Source organism: Talpa occidentalis, unplaced genomic scaffold, assembly GCF_014898055.3.
Source record: "Talpa occidentalis isolate TD23 unplaced genomic scaffold, MPIMG_talOcc4v2.1 talOcc4.2, whole genome shotgun sequence".
Classification (NCBI taxonomy): domain Eukaryota; kingdom Metazoa; phylum Chordata; class Mammalia; order Eulipotyphla; family Talpidae; genus Talpa; species Talpa occidentalis.
Window position 1 is genome coordinate 71,608,225 of NW_023602073.1, and position 21,795 is coordinate 71,630,019.

The window sequence follows — 21,795 nt, forward strand, 5'->3', positions numbered from 1 at the left end:
ATATGTAATATTAATAAATTCTATTACCTATGTCCTTTCTAAATTATTTGTTCATTTGCATAATTATTTGTTCATTTGCTATTTATTTTTAACAAATAATACATGCCAAGTTGAAAGGTAAGGACAATTTTAAAATATAAAGAAGGAAAAAATACAATTAATCCCATGTCATATTATAAGTGATCAACATTTGATTGTACAATACTCTAAAAATATGTAGGTTTTAGTAAACCTAATTAAATCATTAACTCATGTAGAATTTAACCTTGGTGCATTTTTGAAGTATGAATTTAGGTTGATAAATGTTCTAAATAGTCAGGTTTACACATCCACTTATAGGCTAATATTTCTACTTTTTTTATTCTCTTCTTTACAACATATTATATTTCCGTACCTACTATCTCTATCTATATCTCATTGATATATGCTGATATGCCAATATATTCTTGTGTTAGTATCAGCTTGTTTTAAAAATAGTAACAAAAATGCTATCTCTTTGGCTACACATTCCCACTAATATAAGATCAATTTCTTGTAGGAAAAAAGTAGCTTTTTATCATTGATCTATATTTTTGAAAAACTTTACAATCACTTTTCATCTATAAAATGATTGGAATTACATTAAAACAAGCTAATTTAGGAATAACTCACATTATTAGTCAATCTACTTAAATGCATACAATAATTCCCTATGTGTTCAAATTTTCTCTTTAATTATTCAATAAAATACAGTGTATTTTTTGTAAAAGTCTAATACATCTCATAAGATTTTATTCCAAGACAGCATATTATTTGCACTGCTACATATTTTCTTGTTTCTTAATTGTATATAATTGGTTTATACAATATTATTTTGTATGGATTGAAATCTTATTTAAGTAGTTACTTAAATTATTTATAAATTACGGCAGTTAATGGTTGACTCTTTTATCATTAAACAACTATATCATCTGCAAACCATCATGTATTTTCTCCAATACTGTTTGTACTGTTTTACATTTGTTTACATCCCCAAATTTATGTAATAAAATTATGGTAAGAACAAGTTCCATATTTTGTCTTCATTTGAGTAGGAATCCTTTTACTGTTCCATTGTTAAATGTGATATTGGATCTTGGTTGCAAATGGCATTGGAATGAAATCTTCATCTTATTTTGTGGGCATGTTCTTATTTCTGGTTAATTTTTATTTTTATTTTTTTAATTTAATTTTTTTTGAGGCATGTTTTATTTATTTATTTATTTGTTTGTTTGTTTGTTTTGTTTATACATGCACTGGGTACAGTCAAAAGCACTGGAGGGTGAGAGAATTCACCAGAGCCAGAGCAGAGAGCAGAGCAGGCAGAAGGACCAAAGTACACTGCTGAGGGGAGCAGCGGGCGGCAGGAGAGGTCTGTGCGCCATGTGGGACCCTCCTCCGGTGGCCGGGGAGCAGCCGGGGATCGAACCAGCACCGCAGAGGCCGCGGGCAGCTTCACAACCCTGCGCTCTACCACTGCGCCACTGGGGAGACCCATTCTGGTTAATTTTTAAAAAGTTTTCTGAAGGTGGGCCTCCCCGGTGGCACAGGCAGTTGAGCACAGTGCTGCGAAGCTGTCTGCTGCCTCTGTAGTGCAGGTTCAATCCTGGCAGACCAGGATGAATAAATAAATGTTTAAAAAAAAAAAAAGAAGTTTTCTGAAGGAATAAGTACTAGGTTTTATTCATGTTTATAAGGGGGGGAGATGTTCATAACTTTTTAAATTATAGGACGTAGGGATGCTATTTAAATATCAATAAGTTTCAGATATAGTTTTACTTTCCTGGGAACTTGGGACAATCTCTAGACCTGAATTATTTCACTCTGTCTCTGGACATCTTCTTTTTACTCACTGCTTCATCATTCTCAAAGATTTGTACTTACAAAAGATAAATTGATTTATTTTACTTTCACAGCACATACCACATACAATCAGTGGACACTAAGGTAGTTGAGATAAATCCCTGAAGTTGGTGGTCACAGTCAAGTGTGCATAACACCTTGCCTTTTATTTTATTTTTCACTCTTTTTTAAAGATTTATTTTAGTTATGCATAAGAACTGGGGTACAGGTCAGAGGTGTGGGGGGTAAGAGGATTCACCAGAGACAGAGTTGGGAACAGAACAGTGTGGGTCTGTTAGACTTAAGTGGCTGCTGGACTTAAGCAGCCTGTTCAGCCACCATTTTGGTTACCTGCAGTTCTGCATTGCTACAAATGTCAGAACTGTCCAGTCACAGTCATATGAGCCACACCTTGCAAGGTGCCTTTCATATCAATCAAGAGCAGAAAGCTTGATCACTCTGGGAAGGGTATGCATCAAGAAGTATGACCAGGAACACCCAGGGGGCTGAGAATGGATGCATAAACTTACTCCCGACTCATACATCATGAGGTATGACTGGGAATGTCCGGGAGGCCAAGGATCGATGTATGACAAGGGACCCCAGAAGTTGATCAGTGGAATGCCTTGTTGATAAGATTAGGACCGTGGCTTGGGGTCTAGAGTCTAGTTTCAATTACAACACTTGGTCGTCAAGCTGATAATATGGTCAGCAGACTCATGTCCCCCCAAGCCCTGGATGATATTCCTAAGTTTCACTCATCCTTTTCTCCTTGTCCTCCTAACGCACGTAGCTGATGCTCTATGATTATTCTACCAATAAAAATGGCCAGAATCTTGCTCTCAGCAGCATCCTGCCTTGTGCATCCTGCTCCATGACTCCTGTGTCTTTATCAGTGTGGTGTTGCTTGACGCAACAGAACAGGTGGATTGACTGAAATACACTGTTGAGGGGAGCATTGGGCGAGGCAGGAGAGGTCTGTTGAGCCATGTGGGTAGCTCCCTGGCCGACCGGGGATGGAACTCGTGCTGCAGTGGCTGCAGATTGCTTCATAGGTTGCATCTTAACCCCTTGCACCACCAGGGAGGCCCAATACCTTGTCTTTTTAAATGTCAGTTTTCCATTACCAACATTGAGTACATGGATTTTACCCCCTCCCCCCAAAAAAGTGATGAAGACTGCACTATGATTTGTGGAAGCAGCACTGAGGTAAGCAGCAGAGTCCCTCCTGCAAAGACAAACCTGGTGACAAGGAAGTGGGACAGGAAACTGAGGTGGTCAGCGGGAGGCATTGCCTGGACCAGGAATTCAGTCTGCTTATTATTAGGCCACAAAAGATAAGCAATCATTATCCTGCTCTTAATTTTGTGAACCTGAGTAAGGTTTCTATATCTCCTTTAGAAGAGAGAAGTCTTTTTTTTTTTTTTTCCCAGTAGTAGAAAGGAATCCAGGGGTCTTTAGAAAGGAGAATGTTAGAATCCAGGAGTCTCTAGAAAGGAGAAAACAAGAAGGGGGTCTATGACTCATTTCATTTCTACCTTCCTCATTCACTTAATAACAGAGATCAATGGTCTAATATCATAATGATGGAGGACAAGAATAGAAAGACTGGAAAAGAGGCGCCCCAAGACCAGAACCTGACTCACAAGGAGTTGGGGGTAGAAGAAAATAACAGGACCATTAACCTAACTTAGAGGTCATGACCCTTAGGCACCAGTGCCTTATCACAAGTCATAAGGCCCAAGCAAGATCAGACTGCTATAGGGAGTGGAGCACAAACCTGAGGGTAAAGATAGAGAGATTGGGTTTACCCTGGAATCTCTACTCCTCAACCTGGAATCTCTGGTCCCTTTCTGATTTTGAATTGTTGTCCAAAATTGGCAAAAATCTAACAATCTGACCACTTGCAAAGATGAGCCCCTCCCCACCAAAAGAAGAGGATAAAACCTCATGCTGCCCCCACTAAGAGGCAGCTTTTCCTGCCCGCTCGTGTCTATGCAAGTGCCTTTTACTATCCTATCCCTTATCTAATAAACTTGTCCTTTAAAATCACCACCTTCTCTGCCTCGCGAAGAAACTCACTGTGTGCTGCCAAAACGGGAGCTCTGGCGAAACCTTTCCCAGAGTAAACCCAAGGACCCGCAACTCCACAAAAATGACATCATTTGGCGCCCAACGTGGGATTAGAATAGAAAAGGAATTGACACAATAGGATCTGGACAGGATGTGTACATTGGAATGCAGAAGAAATCATCCCATTCACCTCTATTCTTCCCAAGTTAGATGAGTAATGAAAATAGCATCACATGAGTTAATTAAGGAAAAATAATTTAATAAGATATGTATGGGAAATTCACATGGTTGTAAATTCTAAAGAGTAATGGGTCAGATGAGGAATAAATATCCTGTGTTTTGGGACCTGGGATGATCAAGGACAGAGAGGGGGAGACTTCACATGACCAATGAGAAGGGGGTTACTTCATCCTTAGTAAAGACAAGTTTCTGAAATAAGAGAACATGTTTACTAATAAACCTAGAACTGGGTGAGAGCCCCCAAATATTCATTCTTTTAGGTCATAGAGAGAACAGTGACTGTTTCTTCCATTCAAAAAGGAACAACAGAAACTTAGAAGATATTGATCTCTTCCTTACTTAGGGTAGAGTAAATGATTTGAGTAAGAATAGAAGCTCCTCCTAGCCTACAGGGCCCTTACTGCTCTCACATAAAACCATCTGCATTCTTTAAGTAATGGTAATAGGCCTCCTGAGGCTCTCAGAGTCTTGACTGGCTTCTAGTTGTCAAGCCAGGTGACTAGAGGCATTCCTGGGTTTATTTGAGAAAAGTCTATCTAACCCCTATGTGGGGACTGACCTTCCACACAGAAACTATTAAATGACACATGAAATGAGGCAGAAGTCTTTTCAGAGTTGACAGGAGACTATTCTTTTCAGATGAGAGAATTTGAAAAAGAGAAAAAGTATTTGATCTAAGGAATGGCAGAATTTAGATACATGTATATATTACTATCTCGAGGGAAAAGACATGGGGATGATGGAAACTTAGAATGGAAAAATTTAGGGCTCACAAGGACAAAACCAGAAGTTTTTGGGGGTAGGGATGATTAATGAATCTTAGCTTCAACCTGGCAATGGAAGTTTCCAGGAATCTAAAGTGAGGTCAGAAAAGATTATCAGCCAGAGGTGGGGGACAGAGAGGATTATCAACCCAATCTGACCCCATAGCAATAATTTCCATAATAACTCCATCAAAGAACACTATAAAAGAATACCCCTTGTTCTGGAAAATGGCAGTTCTCATCTTTTAGTCTGTGTCTATGCAGGAGTCTCCTTTCCTGAATAAACTTGCCTTTTGCTGACAAATGGGAACGTCCGCTGAATTCTTTCTCAGATGGACCCAAGGTCCCCACAGATGGAACCCCATCACCTGAACCGCAACATCGAGTAGAGAGATAAACATTTGTAAGAAGTGTACTTACTGATACTGAACTGAAGACATCTGGAAATTGAAGTCAGGGAAAATGAAAATCAAAGATATTGCTGAGACAGAACTGATAAAACATACCAAGCAAAGGGGTCTGGGTGGTAACAGGAGTTAAAGATAATTCTGAGATGTCTATCTTGGAAGATCCAGAGGCAATGAATCAAATTAGGGGAACAAGGACAGTTGAGAAGGTATGATACAAAATTGAAATTTAACTGGACATCCACGCCCTTGGCAAATGGGATTTGAAACAGTGTGACATGCTGTAGAGCTAGAGGAACTAAACTATAATTTCGGATAATGATATTCTTTCTTTCTCCTAGCATTCTCTCCCATCTTTAAATCCTTCAAGTACATATTATTTGTTACGATTGCTTTATACTTATACTTAATTGATGATGATCTAGGATTGTTCTACTAATTCTATTCATTAAGTCATTCCAGCTACCTCTCACCTAAGTGTTACAAAGATGAGTAACAGTTTGTAGGCTTATGGGAAAGCATAGGGTTTTCTGAGTTTCTCAAACTGTTTTTTACCATGACCTTCCAGCACAGATGGCCTAGTAGATAATTTGCAGCCTTGAGATGTGGTCAAGTAAATAATATGTAACCTTGATGTGTAGTTCACAGTGGGAAAAACATACTTGTGTAAATTGGGCCTAAACTTTCCACTCAGCCAGCTTTGTCTATAAATCATATAAAAGTTAATATGGCTTTTCTGGTGGGTCTCTCACAGCATCTCACAGGTCTCTAACCAGCCACAGGGCCACTGCTGTGGCCAGAGCCCAGGGGTCTGCCACTGGTGGATGCTGCCACTACCTGTGTATCTCCTGCTGGGTCATAACAAAGACTTGTTCCTGCTCCTCACACATGGGCTCCATGACCTGTTTTCTCATCTTCCACCATCAAGAACTGGGCAAGCTTGCAGCTGAGACCCCATACTTGGGAAGGAGGTAAGGCTGGTGCACAAATGAGTAGGAAGCCCAACATAGCTTCTGCCTGTGTTCCTCAACCTTTGCATTGTGAAGCCAGATAAGCATTGCTGTGAAGGTGGTCGTGTCATTGTAAAATGTTTACAGAATCCCTGATATTTTCTCACAAGATGCCAGCAGTATCCTCTCCCCCAAGCTGGGCAGCAAAAATGTCCCCAAACTTTGCAAACAGCCTTTGGACCAACTGTCACAACCTATTTGAGGCTGAAGCTCCCAGGACACAAGACTTTCATTTTTAAGACTAGGAAAGCTCTAGATAAGGCAGGATTAGTTTACTACGCTACTTGGGGGGGGGGCGGCAAAATTGCCCCTGGGTGAGAGAAGCATTGTCCTGGCCATCCACATACAATGACATCTATGAACATCTATGCACAATGAATATATTCAGTACTCTGGGGACCAAAGAGAAAAACACTCCTCTTCAGTGATGTGGGAGGCATTGGAGAAGACTATGAAGAAACAAAACATCATTTCACCTGGTATTTAAAAGAGAGGAGGTTTTCACAGATGAATAAAATAATTCAATTGTGAACACTGCAAACAAGTGGGTGAAGGTAGCAGATAAGTCCTAGATGGGTGAGGTAGTGTGGTGTCATCAGGGGGTGGGAAAGAGAAGTCCAAAATAAGACTACAAAGACAGGATGGAGAATTCTTCAGGTCTTGGAGAATTTTGAGTCTTAAATAACAAGAAGAAGAGCCAATAATACACAACACCAATGCCGCACATACAATATGCCAGAAGTTCTTCTGGACCCTTCAGTGATACTTACTCAATCTAAACAACAAACCCAATGTACAGTGGCATAATTATGGCAGTTTTCCTGAAGAGAGCACAGTAGACTTTTTTGAAGCCACAAAGTAAGTTAACGAGGGAGACAAGATTAAGCACAGCTGTTGAAATCCTGGGTTCTATGCTCCTAACTGTGGCATTCTCCTGTCTCTCCAACTGACAAAGGGGATTCATTAAATTTTCTGAGCAGTAGAATGACATGAGCAGGTATGAGTTTTAAAAACTGGTTCAGGGGCCTCTATACATCAAAAACTCTGGTAACAGTAAAATATGCTGGATATATGTTTCACTCCCTTCTTCCCCTATCATATCTCTCTAAAACCTCTCCTGCATCTATATAATTTTTGGTAAGGGCCATAATATAGTGGGCTTATAGTCTGAATCTACCGGAAAGTGGAAATTCTCAGTTCTATCAGCTAAATAAATTTAGTGCTTAGTAAATACAAAGGGCTTATAAGAGAGAAAGCAAATCACTTTATCAGAAAATCCTGAAAGTTTAAAAACCCAGAGGAAAACTAAAATACCATGGAAATCATGAAATCAAACCAAATTTATTTAAAGTAGTAATGATTAGGCATTTAGAAGCTGGTCATAATTTCCAAAGAAAAGCAGGAGATACCTCATTACTTGTCTTGGAAATGATGCTCTTAAGATTTGGACAAAGCTTAGAAATAAAGAAACAAATCCACTACCAACCCCAGGGGAGGTTTCAGATAACACATCTCTTTCTATTTTTAACTTGGATGGCCTAATAAAATGGCCTCTTTGATACTCTCATCTCTTCCATCTGAACGCTTCCTCAGGAGCCCTATCCCTTGTCTCATTCCTGATAATTTATTAATAAGCTACCACATAAAAAATGTTCCTTAATAAAACACTCAGGCATTGTGGACTGCTTAATGTAGTTAATTTAAGCAGGGCAACTGAGATTCATGTAGATGGCCATATTAGATTAGGGGAAGATTAGCATCACTCCTGCTGTTTGCTGAAGAATGCAGTCAATAGGCTGCTCTTCACAGAGCTGGGTTCAGTTGACCATTTTCAACACACAAAAAGCTGGACAAGAAGCTTCTTGAAACCAAAATGAAAATGGTTTCAGGTGGAATCTAGGCGTTTCTGTCCTCTTTTCTTGGTATACATTCTTCTCAACTTCACCCATTTACATTGTCTCATGCTGGCCCAGCTACTAGAGTATGGTTGGAACATTTGTTGGTAATTAAAAAAAAATTTCATTTTTTCCAAGGGAAAATAACACAAACAGCTACATAAACACACACACACACATACACACATTCACTAGAGTTCATTCAACTAGTTGGAGGAAAAACAAACCTAGGCTACTATTTTTGATTAAACATGTCCTCAGGAACTATAATATTTGTAATCCTTTTCAAGCAGAAAAATATGATAATTGGCTACTATTTTAAAACAAGAATAATCTTCTCTTTGAAACACATTTCAAAATGTTTCAGATCCATGGAAATGACATGAATAGTCTTCCCACACCATATCCACACTTGGCAAATCTATGTTGTGCCCACTGCTTCGTATTTTTTGTGTCCATCGACAGACAAAGACAAAGCAATGGTCTGAGGCAAATGCTTGTCTTTTCTCTTCTTGGCAGTGATTCTAATGGTGATTTAACAACATAACAAGTAAAATCATCAGGCGTAATAGACAGTGTGTGCAAATAATACATTTTGCTAAAAGTATAGCTAAACAACAAAGCAGAGCCTTAACCAAGCTGATTCATTTCTTGAGGGTGCTATATTATAACTAATTGCAGAGTGAGTATTTGGCAATGACACTATCTATCCCAAATTCAATAAAGCTGCCAAACTGGCAGCTTTGCAATAACTAAGGGAAAGATTATATGCTTATCCCCTTGTGTTTTCTTTCTTTGTGTAATAAATTCAAATGTTAAATAATCTACTAAGAAAAAAACACATAAATGTTAACTGGAATTACTGGTTAATCACTGAAGAAATCAGGTGAACTTCTGTATTCCTGTACTGGGATATAATTTCCTTGAGAAGAAACAATGACCAAAGAGGGGGTAATAAAATTGGTTGAGAAACTAAGAACCAATTAGGGAGGCTGCAGGTCACCCACAGTGGGTTCCTGTGTTGGGTATGGTCCCCATTGTTCAAGTTTACCTTCTGTCATCATGGGGTCTTCTTTTTCAGCTTCTACTCGTGACGCCTGCATCTTGGCTGAAATGTGGATGTGATTCTTTTGATCGTGAGTCTGGGGTTCAGAAATCTCTTCATTTTTTATTTCTGTGTTAATGAAAAAAGTGGTGAGAGTTTTTGACATTTCATTTTGAAATAATTACAGGGTCACTTTTTATTCCATGCATAGGAAATAACTCCATCCACAGTGCAAGATACACTAGTGGATTTTCATGCAACAAAATGCAGAAAGTACAATTGACATTTATTTTGAATAACTATATCTTGTCTAGTTTGGATGCAATATCAGAGAGGACCAGCCACAGTTGTCTGTAATGGCTATTAGAATACCCATTCCTTTTCTACTATGTATCTGTGTGAGGCTGTGTTTTCTTAATTATCTTCAGCCAAAACAATACATTGCAACAGGTAGAGTGCAGAAGCTGGTAAGAGATCCTCGGAGAATTCTCTTAAGGCACACATAAAAAAAGACTTGTAAAAATGCCACAGACATATTTTCTTAAAGATTTATTTATTTATGCATACAAGAACTGGGGTACAGGCCAGAGATGCAGGGGGTGAGACGATTCGCCAGAGGCAGAGTGGGGAGCAGAATAGGCAGACTGAAATACACTGCTGAGGGGAGCAGCAGGTGAGACAGGAGAGGTCTGCTGTGCCATGTTGGTAGCTCCCTGGCCCTGGGGATAGAACTTGTGCTGCAGAGGCTGTGGATTGCTTCACAATGCTGTGCTTAACACCATGAGCCACCAGGGAGGCCCTTTGGAAGTACTGATAGATTTGCCACATTAACAAAAGCACTTTGCAGTTTTTAATAATTATTGGGAGTGTAACAAGACCTGGAGACCAAAATTTTGTTAAGTCCTGACCATACAACTGAATTCAGAGGATCCATTTCCATGAGTAAGATGGGGAACACTTCATTTTGTTATGTTAATTTCAGAAATTTGAAGAATACAGAAAGATGTATAAGCAAATGCAAATTTCTCACGCAAAGGTGACTTTTATAAAAAGTTTTTACATTTACATTTTTCTTTACAGTTTTTTTTAAAGGCAGTTAGGAGTTGGTTTCCAGTCAGGACTATATGGGGACTTAATACAGGAATATATGTCCACAGAAATCTAAAGATTGAAAGAGCAAGATGAGAACACTGAGGTAACTGATATATTAGTAACTGCAGAAAGTAGCTTGCTCTAGACCTGGGGAAACAAGGAAAAAGATGGGGTAAGAGTGGGCAGTCTCTGCCTGGCTTGTAACTTTAGCTATAAAATGCAGAATGAGAATTAAATCACATAATTCACAGAATCACATGAGAGTAAAAACTATGGAAGTTCTTTGCTTTCAAACCAGAAAGTACAACATACACACACACATACACACACACAAAGTGTTTCAGAGAACAAGACCTGAAGGGAATCATTCTGCCTGGCTTCTGGCTGGCTGTGACCTTGGACAAGTTAGTTGGCTCTTCTATGTCTTATGTTCTATATCCCTGAGCAGACCTACTATTTGTACCTATTTCTTAGGGTTGTTATGAGAGATTTTTGCATCTAAAATACTCAGAACCAGGGCCTCCCCGGTGGCGCAGCGGTTGAGCGCTGGGTTGCGAAGCTGCCCGCGGCCTCTGCGGTGCCGGTTCGATCCCCGGCTGCTCCCCGGCCACCAGAGGAGGGTCCCACATGGCGCGCAGACCTCTCCTGCCGCCCGCTGCTCCCCTCAGCAGTGTACTTCGGTCCTTCTGCCTGCTCTGCTCCCCGCTCTGGCTCTGGTGAATTCTCTCACCCTCCCGCGCTTCTGACTGTACCCAGTGCATGTATAAACAAAACAAACAAACAAACAAATAAATAAATAAAACATGCCTCTATTAAAAAAAAAAAAAATAAAAAAAAAAAAATAAAAAAAAAAATAAAATACTCAGAACCTGATCCATAATAATTATTCAACATATATGACCTTTCACTATTATTGCTGTTATTATTTTGGGTTACAAAATCTTTGTCTCTATTATATGAGCTAAATAATGTGGCTCTATGTGGTTCAATGTGTTGTGGAGGTTCATACAAAGTTCTTTGTTGGGTAGAAAAATTTTCATTTTTATTTTATATACGATGGTATTTTTTCAGTTCTAGAAATGAGTCTCCATACTTCCACTTTTGCTTCTCTTTAACCAACAGCACACCAGACAGCACAGCGCCAACCAGGAGACCACTGAGCTCAAAGAAGCAGCCAGGATGAGGGTGGATGGCTCCATCCTCATCACAGGAGAGACAGCGAATGATCTGGATCGAGCTGTAAAATTGGCCCCTGGAAAAAAATTTCCAACAATAACATATTAATAAGATGCTCCTTTAATAAAAATGTGTGTGGAAAAGATATCCCTACAACAGTACCTGGTATACAGTTGGTTCAATAAGCATTTAGTGAATTTACATGATAAATGAATCAATAATAATTACAACATTTATACTTCTGAAGGATGACAAGGTCTGGACAATAATAGATTGTTCTTTCCCATTCTGTTTATTATTGGTGGGGAATTCATTCAGGTCTCACATTTTAGCCTCAGATTTACCTTTTCCACTGATGTACACAGTAGCTTCATGCTGATATTTTTCTAATTAGATGAGAAATGCTCTAAGCTCCAGAATGCATGAAACTACTTGCTGTGACTTTTCATCCTACCTAAAATATGGTATGTAACACATAGTAACAGGGGTACAAGAAATCCTACTTCAGAGTTAGGAGAATTTTGCCATTAGGAAAGTTAAGAGTAGAGCAGTGGCTATGGGTGATGGGGCAAAATGGGCAGCTTGCTGTTTATAGGGTACATCTTCTAAGAATTCATCTCAAATGTCATCCTTTTTGTAAGTTGGAAAATTTGGCTTTCACTCCATTATTATTTATGAAGCAAGACATAGAAGAATCTAGAAGCGAAACTTGCTTATACACACAAATACCTACACAAAAATGTTCATAGCAACTCTATGCATCATCACAAAACCAGAAACAAATGATCTTCAAAGGCGAATGAATAACCAACTGTGGTTTATTCAGACAATGGAGTACTTCTCAACCAGAAAGAAAAAGGAAAAAGAAAAAGAAAAAAAACAGAAAAGAGAAAAGGAGGGGGGTGGTTAGAGAAGCAATGGAGGAAGGGAGGAGGCAGAGAGAAACTGGGATGAACATCAGCAGCATTATGCTGAATATATTTTTTTAAAAGATTTATTTATTTATGCATACAAGAGCTGGGGTACAGGCCAGAGGTGTGGGGAGTGAAAGTATTCACCAGAGACAGAGTGGGGAGCAGAACAGGCAGATTGACTGAAATACACTGCTGAGGGGAGCAACGGGTAAGTCAGGAGAGGTATGCCACACCATGTGGGTAGCTCCCTGGCCAGCTGGGGATCGAACTCATGCTGCAGAGGCTGTGGATAGCTTCACAGTGCTGTGTTTAACCCCTTGCACCACCAGGGAGTCCTCTGAATGTATTCTTCATCTTCATTGGGAGTATGGTTTCACGGGAGTATACATTCAACAAAACATGTTGCATCGCATACTACACATCAAAGATGAATAGTTTATCATATGTCCATTACACCTCATATAAAAATGAAATGTTACCAAAAAATGTGCCTATGAAAATTAATTATTGTCAGCATTTTTGAAATAGCTTTCAAAACAAACCAACCTCAAGTCTCCGCTTTTATCAGGATAACTCTGGCAAAAGCACCTTTTGTTCTCTCCACACAAGGAAATACTCTATTTTCCTTTTCTGTGCTTTCCTTGAGCTGAACCTCACAATTGAACTGGAAGTCACAGTAAGATCATCAGTCTTTTGACTTCTGCATGACTTGGTCCCAACGCTACCATAACAAAATTAGCTACAAATGGTTCTCCTGTGTGTACATCTTACACTTGAGCCATATTTGGCTTATTCGTTATCAATTAGTTGCTTTTTATGGGCATATGAATAAGCTAAATCTAGCCCAGAGACAGGGGAATAGATTTTACCAGTGATTCACAAAAAGTGAAAACAAAAATCCTTCTTTCTTTTCTCTATTTTCCAATGATTGTTCAGAGATTGTTTACCTTGCTAACTGGATAAGTGACTGTTCTCAGGCTTAAGATATTTACAATTTCAAAAATAAATAAGATATATATTCAAATATTTGTAATACAAATGAGGATGTGGTAAATGCTCCGAGAATAATGCAAATCAATTGCTTTGGAAGGTTATTCTCCATTGATGTGATCCAGGAAAGCATCCCAGAGGAAAGAGCATCTGAAGCAAATAAAGATAGAAAGGAGAAATGAGCAACTGCTGTTCACAAAATTAATGCTGGCAAATACTGATGACTAAAGCTGAAAATTTTGGTGGGTCTTCAATGTGAGTCATAAGGTCCTTGGCTATATTCTGAAGGCAATGAGATGTCTTAGAAGGGGAAATTCTGAGCTGAGAAGTGGCACAAGTAACATGGGATATAGAAGCTCAGTCCACAGATGTGTTTACAGCACAGATAGTGACAGGCTACAGGGAGAACAGTTTATAAGCCTGGGGCAGTAATGTGGGTCTGAGGGTGGAGACCACCAGATTTCAAATATTTTTAGCAGCAGAACATTTATTTTAAATGCAATCTTACTCATAATCTAATATGCTCATTTATTCATAAATAAATATTTGCGTGTGCCTATGATGTGCCAGAATTTTCTCACCCTGAGGATATAATGCTGAACTATGCAGAATTCATGTCCCTTTTGGAATTTAGCTTCTAGTGGGGGACAGAACACACAGGCAACAGACAAGCAAGCAAATATGAGGAAAGGCTGACACCAGCGATAAGTGCATGAAGAAGACCACACTAAGGATGGAAGAGAGAGAAAGGACTGGTCATGGGGGAGGGGTTGGAGAGGATAATGTAACAGAGTGAGTGACCCAGAAAAGGCCTCTTTGAGGAGGTAATATTTGAGAAGAAACCTGGGTGAACTGGTAAATGGGCCATGTGAATTTCTGGAGAAAGACTGTTCCAGTCAAGGAAATGCCAAATACAATAGAGATTTACTGGATTAGAGGCAGAAGTTTCCCTGGTTTCTGCAACCCCTTCTCAACCCAGAAGCACCCCTGAACCTCCAAGAACTCCACATCTGCAAGGAATGGTTAGAGAAACCACAGCCTCAGACATGGTGATGAGTGAACAGGGGAAATGCTGGGCGGGAAGTCAATAGTGCAAACTGCAGACACACTTTTCCCTTTGCAGTGTCTTAGGCAGTTCAGAAATAGACAAATGAAGTAGATGAATCTACATATTAGAAAGACTCAAAAGGATTCATACATATTTGTTTGGGCCAATCTAAGCTCTCAAGTCCTCAATTTCTATAAGGAATAATGAAGGAATAATGGGATCTGCTCTTCCTAGGCACCGGAGGATGAGGTCCTCCTCCTGCTACAGTATGTGTCCCACTCTCTAAGGGAGAAGAGGGAAAATAATGGTAATTATTGCAGGTTCTCTGCTTGATTCATAGATGAATGCAACAAAAACAACATGAATCAACACTTGCTGTACCCACTATTTTGAAACATGTTACAAATAAGAAATTTCATCGGTTGGCCTATCAATGTGTGAATAAGGGCTTCTTTCCCAAGTGATCCTGGTACTAGAAATCAATATTCCTGGAAATATGGAGTTTCTTTCTGGAGTGATAGGATGGCAATAAAGGGCCAAAGAAGTACAGGACCTTTTATGCTCTTCTTATTCTTCATTGTTCTCTTCTAACTTAAACTTCTGTATATATCATTCTAATGCGGCCTCACCTCATAGATTTGTTGTGAACATTATGAATATAACTTAAGGGGCAATGTAAAAGAAAACTTTTTGAGATTATTCCTTGATAAGTTGTAGACAGAAACCTAAAATAAATAGTAATCTATTCACTATGAACACTAATTCCAGTTCAAAATTACAAATGGTACTGAGATTTTTCTGCCTATACCACATTTGACATTTGCTTAGATAACTTATTTTTTAAAATAACCTGAATGAAGTATTTGGCTAATCTTAGTTAACCGCGGAGGAAATTCAAGTACAGAGGTCTTTAAAATACCCAACAAATAGAAGACAAAGAATCCAGCTCTGAGTGTGTAACCCTTCAAAAGATATTCATTCAAAAACTTAAGGCTATATCATTGGACTCTCATGGCCAATGACACTGAACATGCTTCTCCATGAACATGTGCTCACATTAGGATAACTTCCTCACTAGTAAAAGAATCTGCCCTGCAAAGTTAATACTTAATAATATTATCTGACTTCTGCAGATAATTCCCTTTGTGAAGAAAAATTATCCAAAACATGGAATGAAGAAAAACAATAATAGATCCTATGCTGAAGCCTTTTTAAACAGGTCCATGACTTAATTGACTATTATTAATTAGGGCTCAGTCTTGTTAGCTTGTTAAAGATTGGTAAACTGCAAATGATTTTTGTCTAGCTAAGATGTAACCTCAAAGGTTCTGGTTTTATTACCCAATTTAGCAAATTTATCTCAGCAGTTCTTCCCTGGCTACATGATCCATACCCCTCAAATGTTTTTGAAACCTGCTTTGCCAGCCTCCTGATTCCCTTATTAATAAGTAACATTTGATAAATGCTTATTATATATTTTCATAACAATCATATTTTTTTAACTTATGAAATATATACTATGACAATTTGAATCAAAGTCTTGTGAGGAAGAACAACTATCTGGACATAATTAAACATGGGCTCTTGAGGATCACCAACTCACATGAAAACACTGAACTTCTTTACCATTTCCAGTCTAAGAGGTTGAAATTCAGTGATTGTGCTAATGTGCTTTATCAAACTTTGCCTTATGCCTGTGCGTGAATTGTTCTTCACAGATGCACATCTTAAGTATCAGACTAATTTTCCTGACTACAGTGCTAGATTTCTCCTCACAAGTGTAATCCTCATAAATTCCCACCACCAAGTCACCTTTAAAAAAAGGTCAAAATTGCACTCGGCTCTCCCCTTCATGGAGATGGGGGACTAGTATTTCTATGTAGGCTCATCTGACTTCAAAATGCTATCCAAGGCCTCCCTGGTAGTGCAAGGGGTTAAGCACAGCACTGCAAAGCTATCCTCACCCTCTGTAGCACAAGTTCCATCCCCGGGTGGCCAGGGAGCTACCCACATGGTGCAGCAGGCCTCTCCTGTCTTGCCCACTGCTCCCCTCAACAGTGTATTTCAGTCCGTCTGCCTGTTCTGTTCCCCACTCGTCTCTGGAGAATCCCCCCCACCTCTGGCCTGTACCCCAGTTCTTGTATGCATAAATAAATAAATCTTTAAGAAAACACAAAAATAAAATGCTATCCACTACAAACTTATTGAAAAATATTACCCTCCGATAAACGAAACACTGTCACAAATACTCCAGAAGGGAGAATTTGTTTTAATATTTTGTCAAGAACTGTATCACATAAACAATTTACCCTAACTTTATATCTCTATTACTAAAATATGGGGATTTTGAATGAGTACAGTCACCATTCATGGGAGAGATGGAGCAGTGGATGAGGAGGGCAGGACAGAATGATAAAATTTCATAAAAACATACTATGATTATCCTCATAAACTAAAATTTTCTAATTAATATCCAGCCAAATGTCAACAAATGATATAGAAATTTTTTGAAAAGTAAAACATTCAAAATAAATTTTAATAACTGGAAGAAAATTTGCATTTGGATTCTTACCAGCCTATTCTTCCGACTTAATTTCTACATGTGTTCTTGCTTCTGAGACATTAATGACATAACCAAGTGATCTTTTTTTGCTAAATTCTGATCTTATTCATGATAGGAGCTATTCCTACTATAAGTGAGAAAAGGCTATTTTTTTCCCAAAAGAAACATAATAAAAATACAATGTGCTGAAATTACCTGGAGGGGAAGTGACAGTAAAAATAAAGTGCCAATTTGACCCAGAGATCAAAACTGCCAAGTTGGAGAAGCTCACATAACCATCTTGAGTTTCTGCTTGAGTACAGCCTGCAAAAGAATACAAAACCAAAAACCTGATATTAGTTATCTACTCAAGAGCTGCTCTTTTAAATCTTCTCTGTAGAACAGCTATTGGACATAAAAGGAAAATTTTTTTAATTAAATAAGTTACTTAAATCCCTCAGGATTTTTATAGTGAAGTCTTAGAACCAAATAATCCAAGACAAAATAATAGTAATAACAGCTAACATATTTTGAAATCTTCCTGTACCAGACACTGTTTTATATATATCATTGTAAATATACCACACAGCCCTCTAATATAGTCTACCACCTATATTCTAGAGACTAGGAAATTGGTTCATGAAAGGTTAAATTAATTGATGCTATTGTTAGAGCCTTGATCTGTCTGATTTAAATTCTTCCCCAAAACTACATATTGACTTCCTTATTATTAAATATATCTTAAATCAGAAAGTCAATTATCTTTGTGGGTGGTCAGTTTTTAAGCTGTGACTGTTCAATTCAAGGAATCTGTAGTTTATATGGTGGTAGTGTTAGGCTAATAGATCAGGGCCACAGCAATGCTTCAAATCATTACTGATAAAGGCTACTCTGATTTAGCAACTTAGATTGCCCCAGGTTATGGTTTCCTTGCATAAAATACAAAAAAAAAAAGGGAAGAAAAAAAAAGCTTACATCTTTTAACAATAGGCTATCCATTTATAATGTGAAAGAAAGCAACTTAGCTCAAGATCACATTCACATACCATTAATTAGTCTTCTCACTCTACTACCCTCACATTACTTTGCTAATTAACAGCTGCTACATTTCACTCTGGAAATGTCACTATGATTGGTAAGGTGGACAACGAGTTTGGAGAGAGATCTTCAAGCTTAAAAATTAGTTTGCTATCTCTAAGACTGAAAAGTATTATGAAGATATAATGTGCTTAGTGTTAAACATTTTTCAATTCAATTGTTTAATCCTTTTTTGTGAAAACATCTTTCCTCATCAATTTTGCAGAGCTAACTAAAACTTCCTTTTTTCTTTTTGGAAACATCTTTTACTTCATCTCTTCAGAGTCCCAAAATAAATAAAATGCCCAGAAAAATGGAAATAAATAAGCCAAGACTCAAATAAATGATAGGCGCCCAAGATAAATGTAGTTTATACTCTTTAAAACCTATATGCATCAAAATTATGGTCAATAAACTCTTGCAAACAATGAACCACAGAGTACAGATGTTCAACATGAAATCGTTTGCTGCAGTTTTTCCTTTGACAAACGTCCTTATTGTTCCCATCTTTGGAGGAATACAAAGCAGCATTTAATCGAAATGTGTCCGTGGAGCACAGTGAGTCTGCCTCATAGAACAGCCGCCAAACTGCCTAATGGAAAGTGCTTTAGCTCCAAATGGGTTTGCTTTTGCGTTAAATACCAGCTTGCCTCAGAGATCTCTAAAAAGATTCCCATATATATCTATGATATTCTCAGATTTGAAGCATATGTGCCCAAAAGCTGAGGCAGTTGCTGCCAAGTACAGTACATTACTCCAGGGTTCATCATATCCCTGCAATGGCAATTGTAAAATATACAAGTGCTATTGACAGGCTCTCCGATCAAGCTGGTATAAACAACGTGCGAACCTGGGACGTGGTGGGGTGCTGGGCTTGAAGCAATACTGAAACTGAACACAAGCCTATCAGGGAGGGTACCTGAATGTGTTTCTGTAGGGCATGTGGTTTTTAAAACACCTTTATGGCCCAAATTATTCCCATGGATCTCCCTTTCACCCCTAGCTCTACAAGCTGGCAAACTGCTACATCATCAATGCTGAGACTTTTTAAAATATTTAGAATTGATAATTCAATATCAAAGGATCTTAAGACCCCTTAAATAATTGTCTTTCAGTACATAAACCCACTTTTTGTCACTAGACAATAACCTCTCCTTCACTGAAGAAGATCTTCTGAGATATGAGAACATGAAGTTAAATAGAAGGATGGAAGACTTAAACTAGACATATAGGTATGGTTTGTTGTTTTTATTTTTATTTTTATTTTTTCAATCCAGAAATGCTTGAATACATTAAGTAATCCACCCAAAACTTCATTGCTTTCACTTTTTCTGAAGTGAAGAAACACTTCATGATGGCTTCAAGAGAGTTTCAATCCTATGAAATAAGATGATTTTACTGGTATGGGCATTCCAAAGACAGAAAACTACACAAGATTTTTTCCCATTACATAACCCCTCCCAAATTAGAAAACAACCCAGTCAGTTCCTCTCATTTCCCACTGTATTTCCCAAGGAGGGCAGTGACTGTACTCATTCATATGAGTCAGCTGGCTTGTGCCTGACTTGGTATTGGTAGAATAAAGTAGCAAAGAGTTTCCTTCCTCATTCATTTTGCAAGATAATATGATTCTGAGGTAAGCAGGGATGATACTCTTGGGAGAACTGAAAGAAAAATCATGGACTGTGGGTGAGTGTAGAAGTGGGGCAAAGAAACCATGAAGTCTGGGTAAGGAGTGCAGTATGGCTAAGGTAAAGTAAGGTAAAGTATATGGATGTATACCTAAAAATGGTCAAAATACTAAGTTGTATGTTATGTGGATTTTACAACAATAGTTCACTAATGAAAAAGATTATGGGAATGAGGGTATGAGTGATGGAGTAGGGGTAATGGTTAGGAGTACAGACAGGATAGGCTAGGGATAAGGTATGGAGTATGACTAATGATGTGGAGTACAGCTAAGGCATGGAGCATGAATAAGGTGTTGAGTAAGTTATTGTTATAGACTGAATGTCCCTATCCATCCAAAACTCAAATGTTGGAACCTAATTTCCCATGTGATGGAATTTGGAAGTGGGACTTTGGAAAGCTATTAGATAATGAGGGAAGAGCCCTCATAAATAAGTTTAGTGTCTTTATGAAACAGATCCTTCCTTACTTCTGCCATATGAACAGACAGGGGTTCATCTATGAACCAGGAAGCAGGCTCTCACCAGACATTGAACTTGCAGAAGCCTTGATCTTTGACTTCCCCACCTCCAAAACTGTGAGTTTCTGTTGTTACAAGCCACCCACTCTATGGTAACCTGTTAGAGAAGCCTGTGAGGACAAAGAGGTATGGAATGAAGAGTAAGGTATGAAATATGTGAAAGATTTAAAGTGTGGGTAATGTATGGAATATTGAAATATGGACTAGAGGTCAAAGGCCTGTGAATTTAAGCAGTCAGGCTAGAGTAACTACTGTACATATTATTAGAACACAAAAAAAGTTAAAATTTGATGGTTTTCAAGCTACAGTATTATTTTAACATGAGCAGGTAAGTGAATTGTTATTCTATCTTATGCATTCTCTATACTGATATGCCGGCAGTAGCTAAGTGGCACCAAAAAATGAGCAGAATGATGGCACCCGAAGAGGCAGTTTAAAACTACTTCATAACGAAATTCTGAATCTTAATTTTCACATTGGCCAGCCATGGATAACTTCACTTAATTACTTGACTTTCTTAATAATGTAGTTTGCTTTTGCAAATTTGTACAGGGAATATTTTAGGATGCCCCCTTTTCTTGGGATTTTAACCCACAGAGTTTCAGACTTAACTGCTTGAGCAAAGATGCTACCAAAAGGATCAAAATTGAGTCAGCAACATAAGTGTTACTTTACCCAAAGTGAACACAATATAGATGGATGAGTGAAGTATGGAAAATATGGGAAATACCTGAGTTGGTGTCTCAGTGTCAGGTCCCAGAGTTGAGTCTACCCTCATTTCTCTTGCCTGGCTCCCTGGCTTCACTTCTTCCCTTCCTCTCCCTCAGCCATTAGTCTCCTTTGTCTTCTTTCTGCTTCTCAAACAGATTCTCCTTAACATATTTTCTGTGGGTTCTATTAAAGGTGGTTTTGAAACATGAAAACAGGGGCCTCCCTGGTGGCACAAGGGGTTAAGCACTGCACTATGAAGCAATCGCAGCCTCTGCAGCATGAGTTCGATCCCTGGCCGGCCAGGGAACATCTCACATGGTGCAGCAGACCTCTCCTGACTTGCCCGCTGCTCTCCTCAGCAGTGTACTTTGGTCAGTCTGCCTGTTCTGCTCCCCACTCTGTCTCTGGTGAATCCTCTACCCCCCCATACCTCTGGCCTGTACCCCAGTTCTTGTATGCATAAAAAAATAAATTTTTAAAAAAATAAAACATGAAAAAACAATACCTCGACTATTTCATAATAAAATGTGTTTGTTTTTAAGTTCTAAAACAAAGACAAGAAAAGCCAGTGGTGCTCCAGAATTCCTTAGAATTCTGAGTTCTTAATCTGTGACAGCCACTAATGGGGGGGGGGTCTTCTCATGTTTTAAAATAGGCTCTAGGGCCTCCCCAGTGGCGCAGCGGTTGAGAGGCTGGGTTGCTAAGCTGCCCGCAACCCCTGCAGTGCTAATTTGATCCCGGC

General features: G+C 38.7%; 1 protein-coding gene across 3 annotated transcripts in view; it reads right to left on the reverse strand.

The window, feature by feature from the left end:
- The window catches only part of PKHD1 (PKHD1 ciliary IPT domain containing fibrocystin/polyductin), a 445,188-nt gene that overhangs the window by 10,086 nt on the left and 413,307 nt on the right, over nt 1–21,795 (reverse strand). For all 3 annotated transcript variants that reach the window (XM_054698860.1, XM_037519857.2, XM_054698859.1), the window contains exons 65-67: nt 17,273–17,380; nt 11,480–11,638; nt 9,301–9,423 (exon numbers count right to left, since the gene is read on the reverse strand). In XM_054698860.1, the coding sequence (XP_054554835.1) occupies nt 9,301–9,423; nt 11,480–11,638; nt 17,273–17,380 (390 nt within the window). The remainder of the gene's footprint in view (nt 1–9,300; nt 9,424–11,479; nt 11,639–17,272; nt 17,381–21,795) is intronic.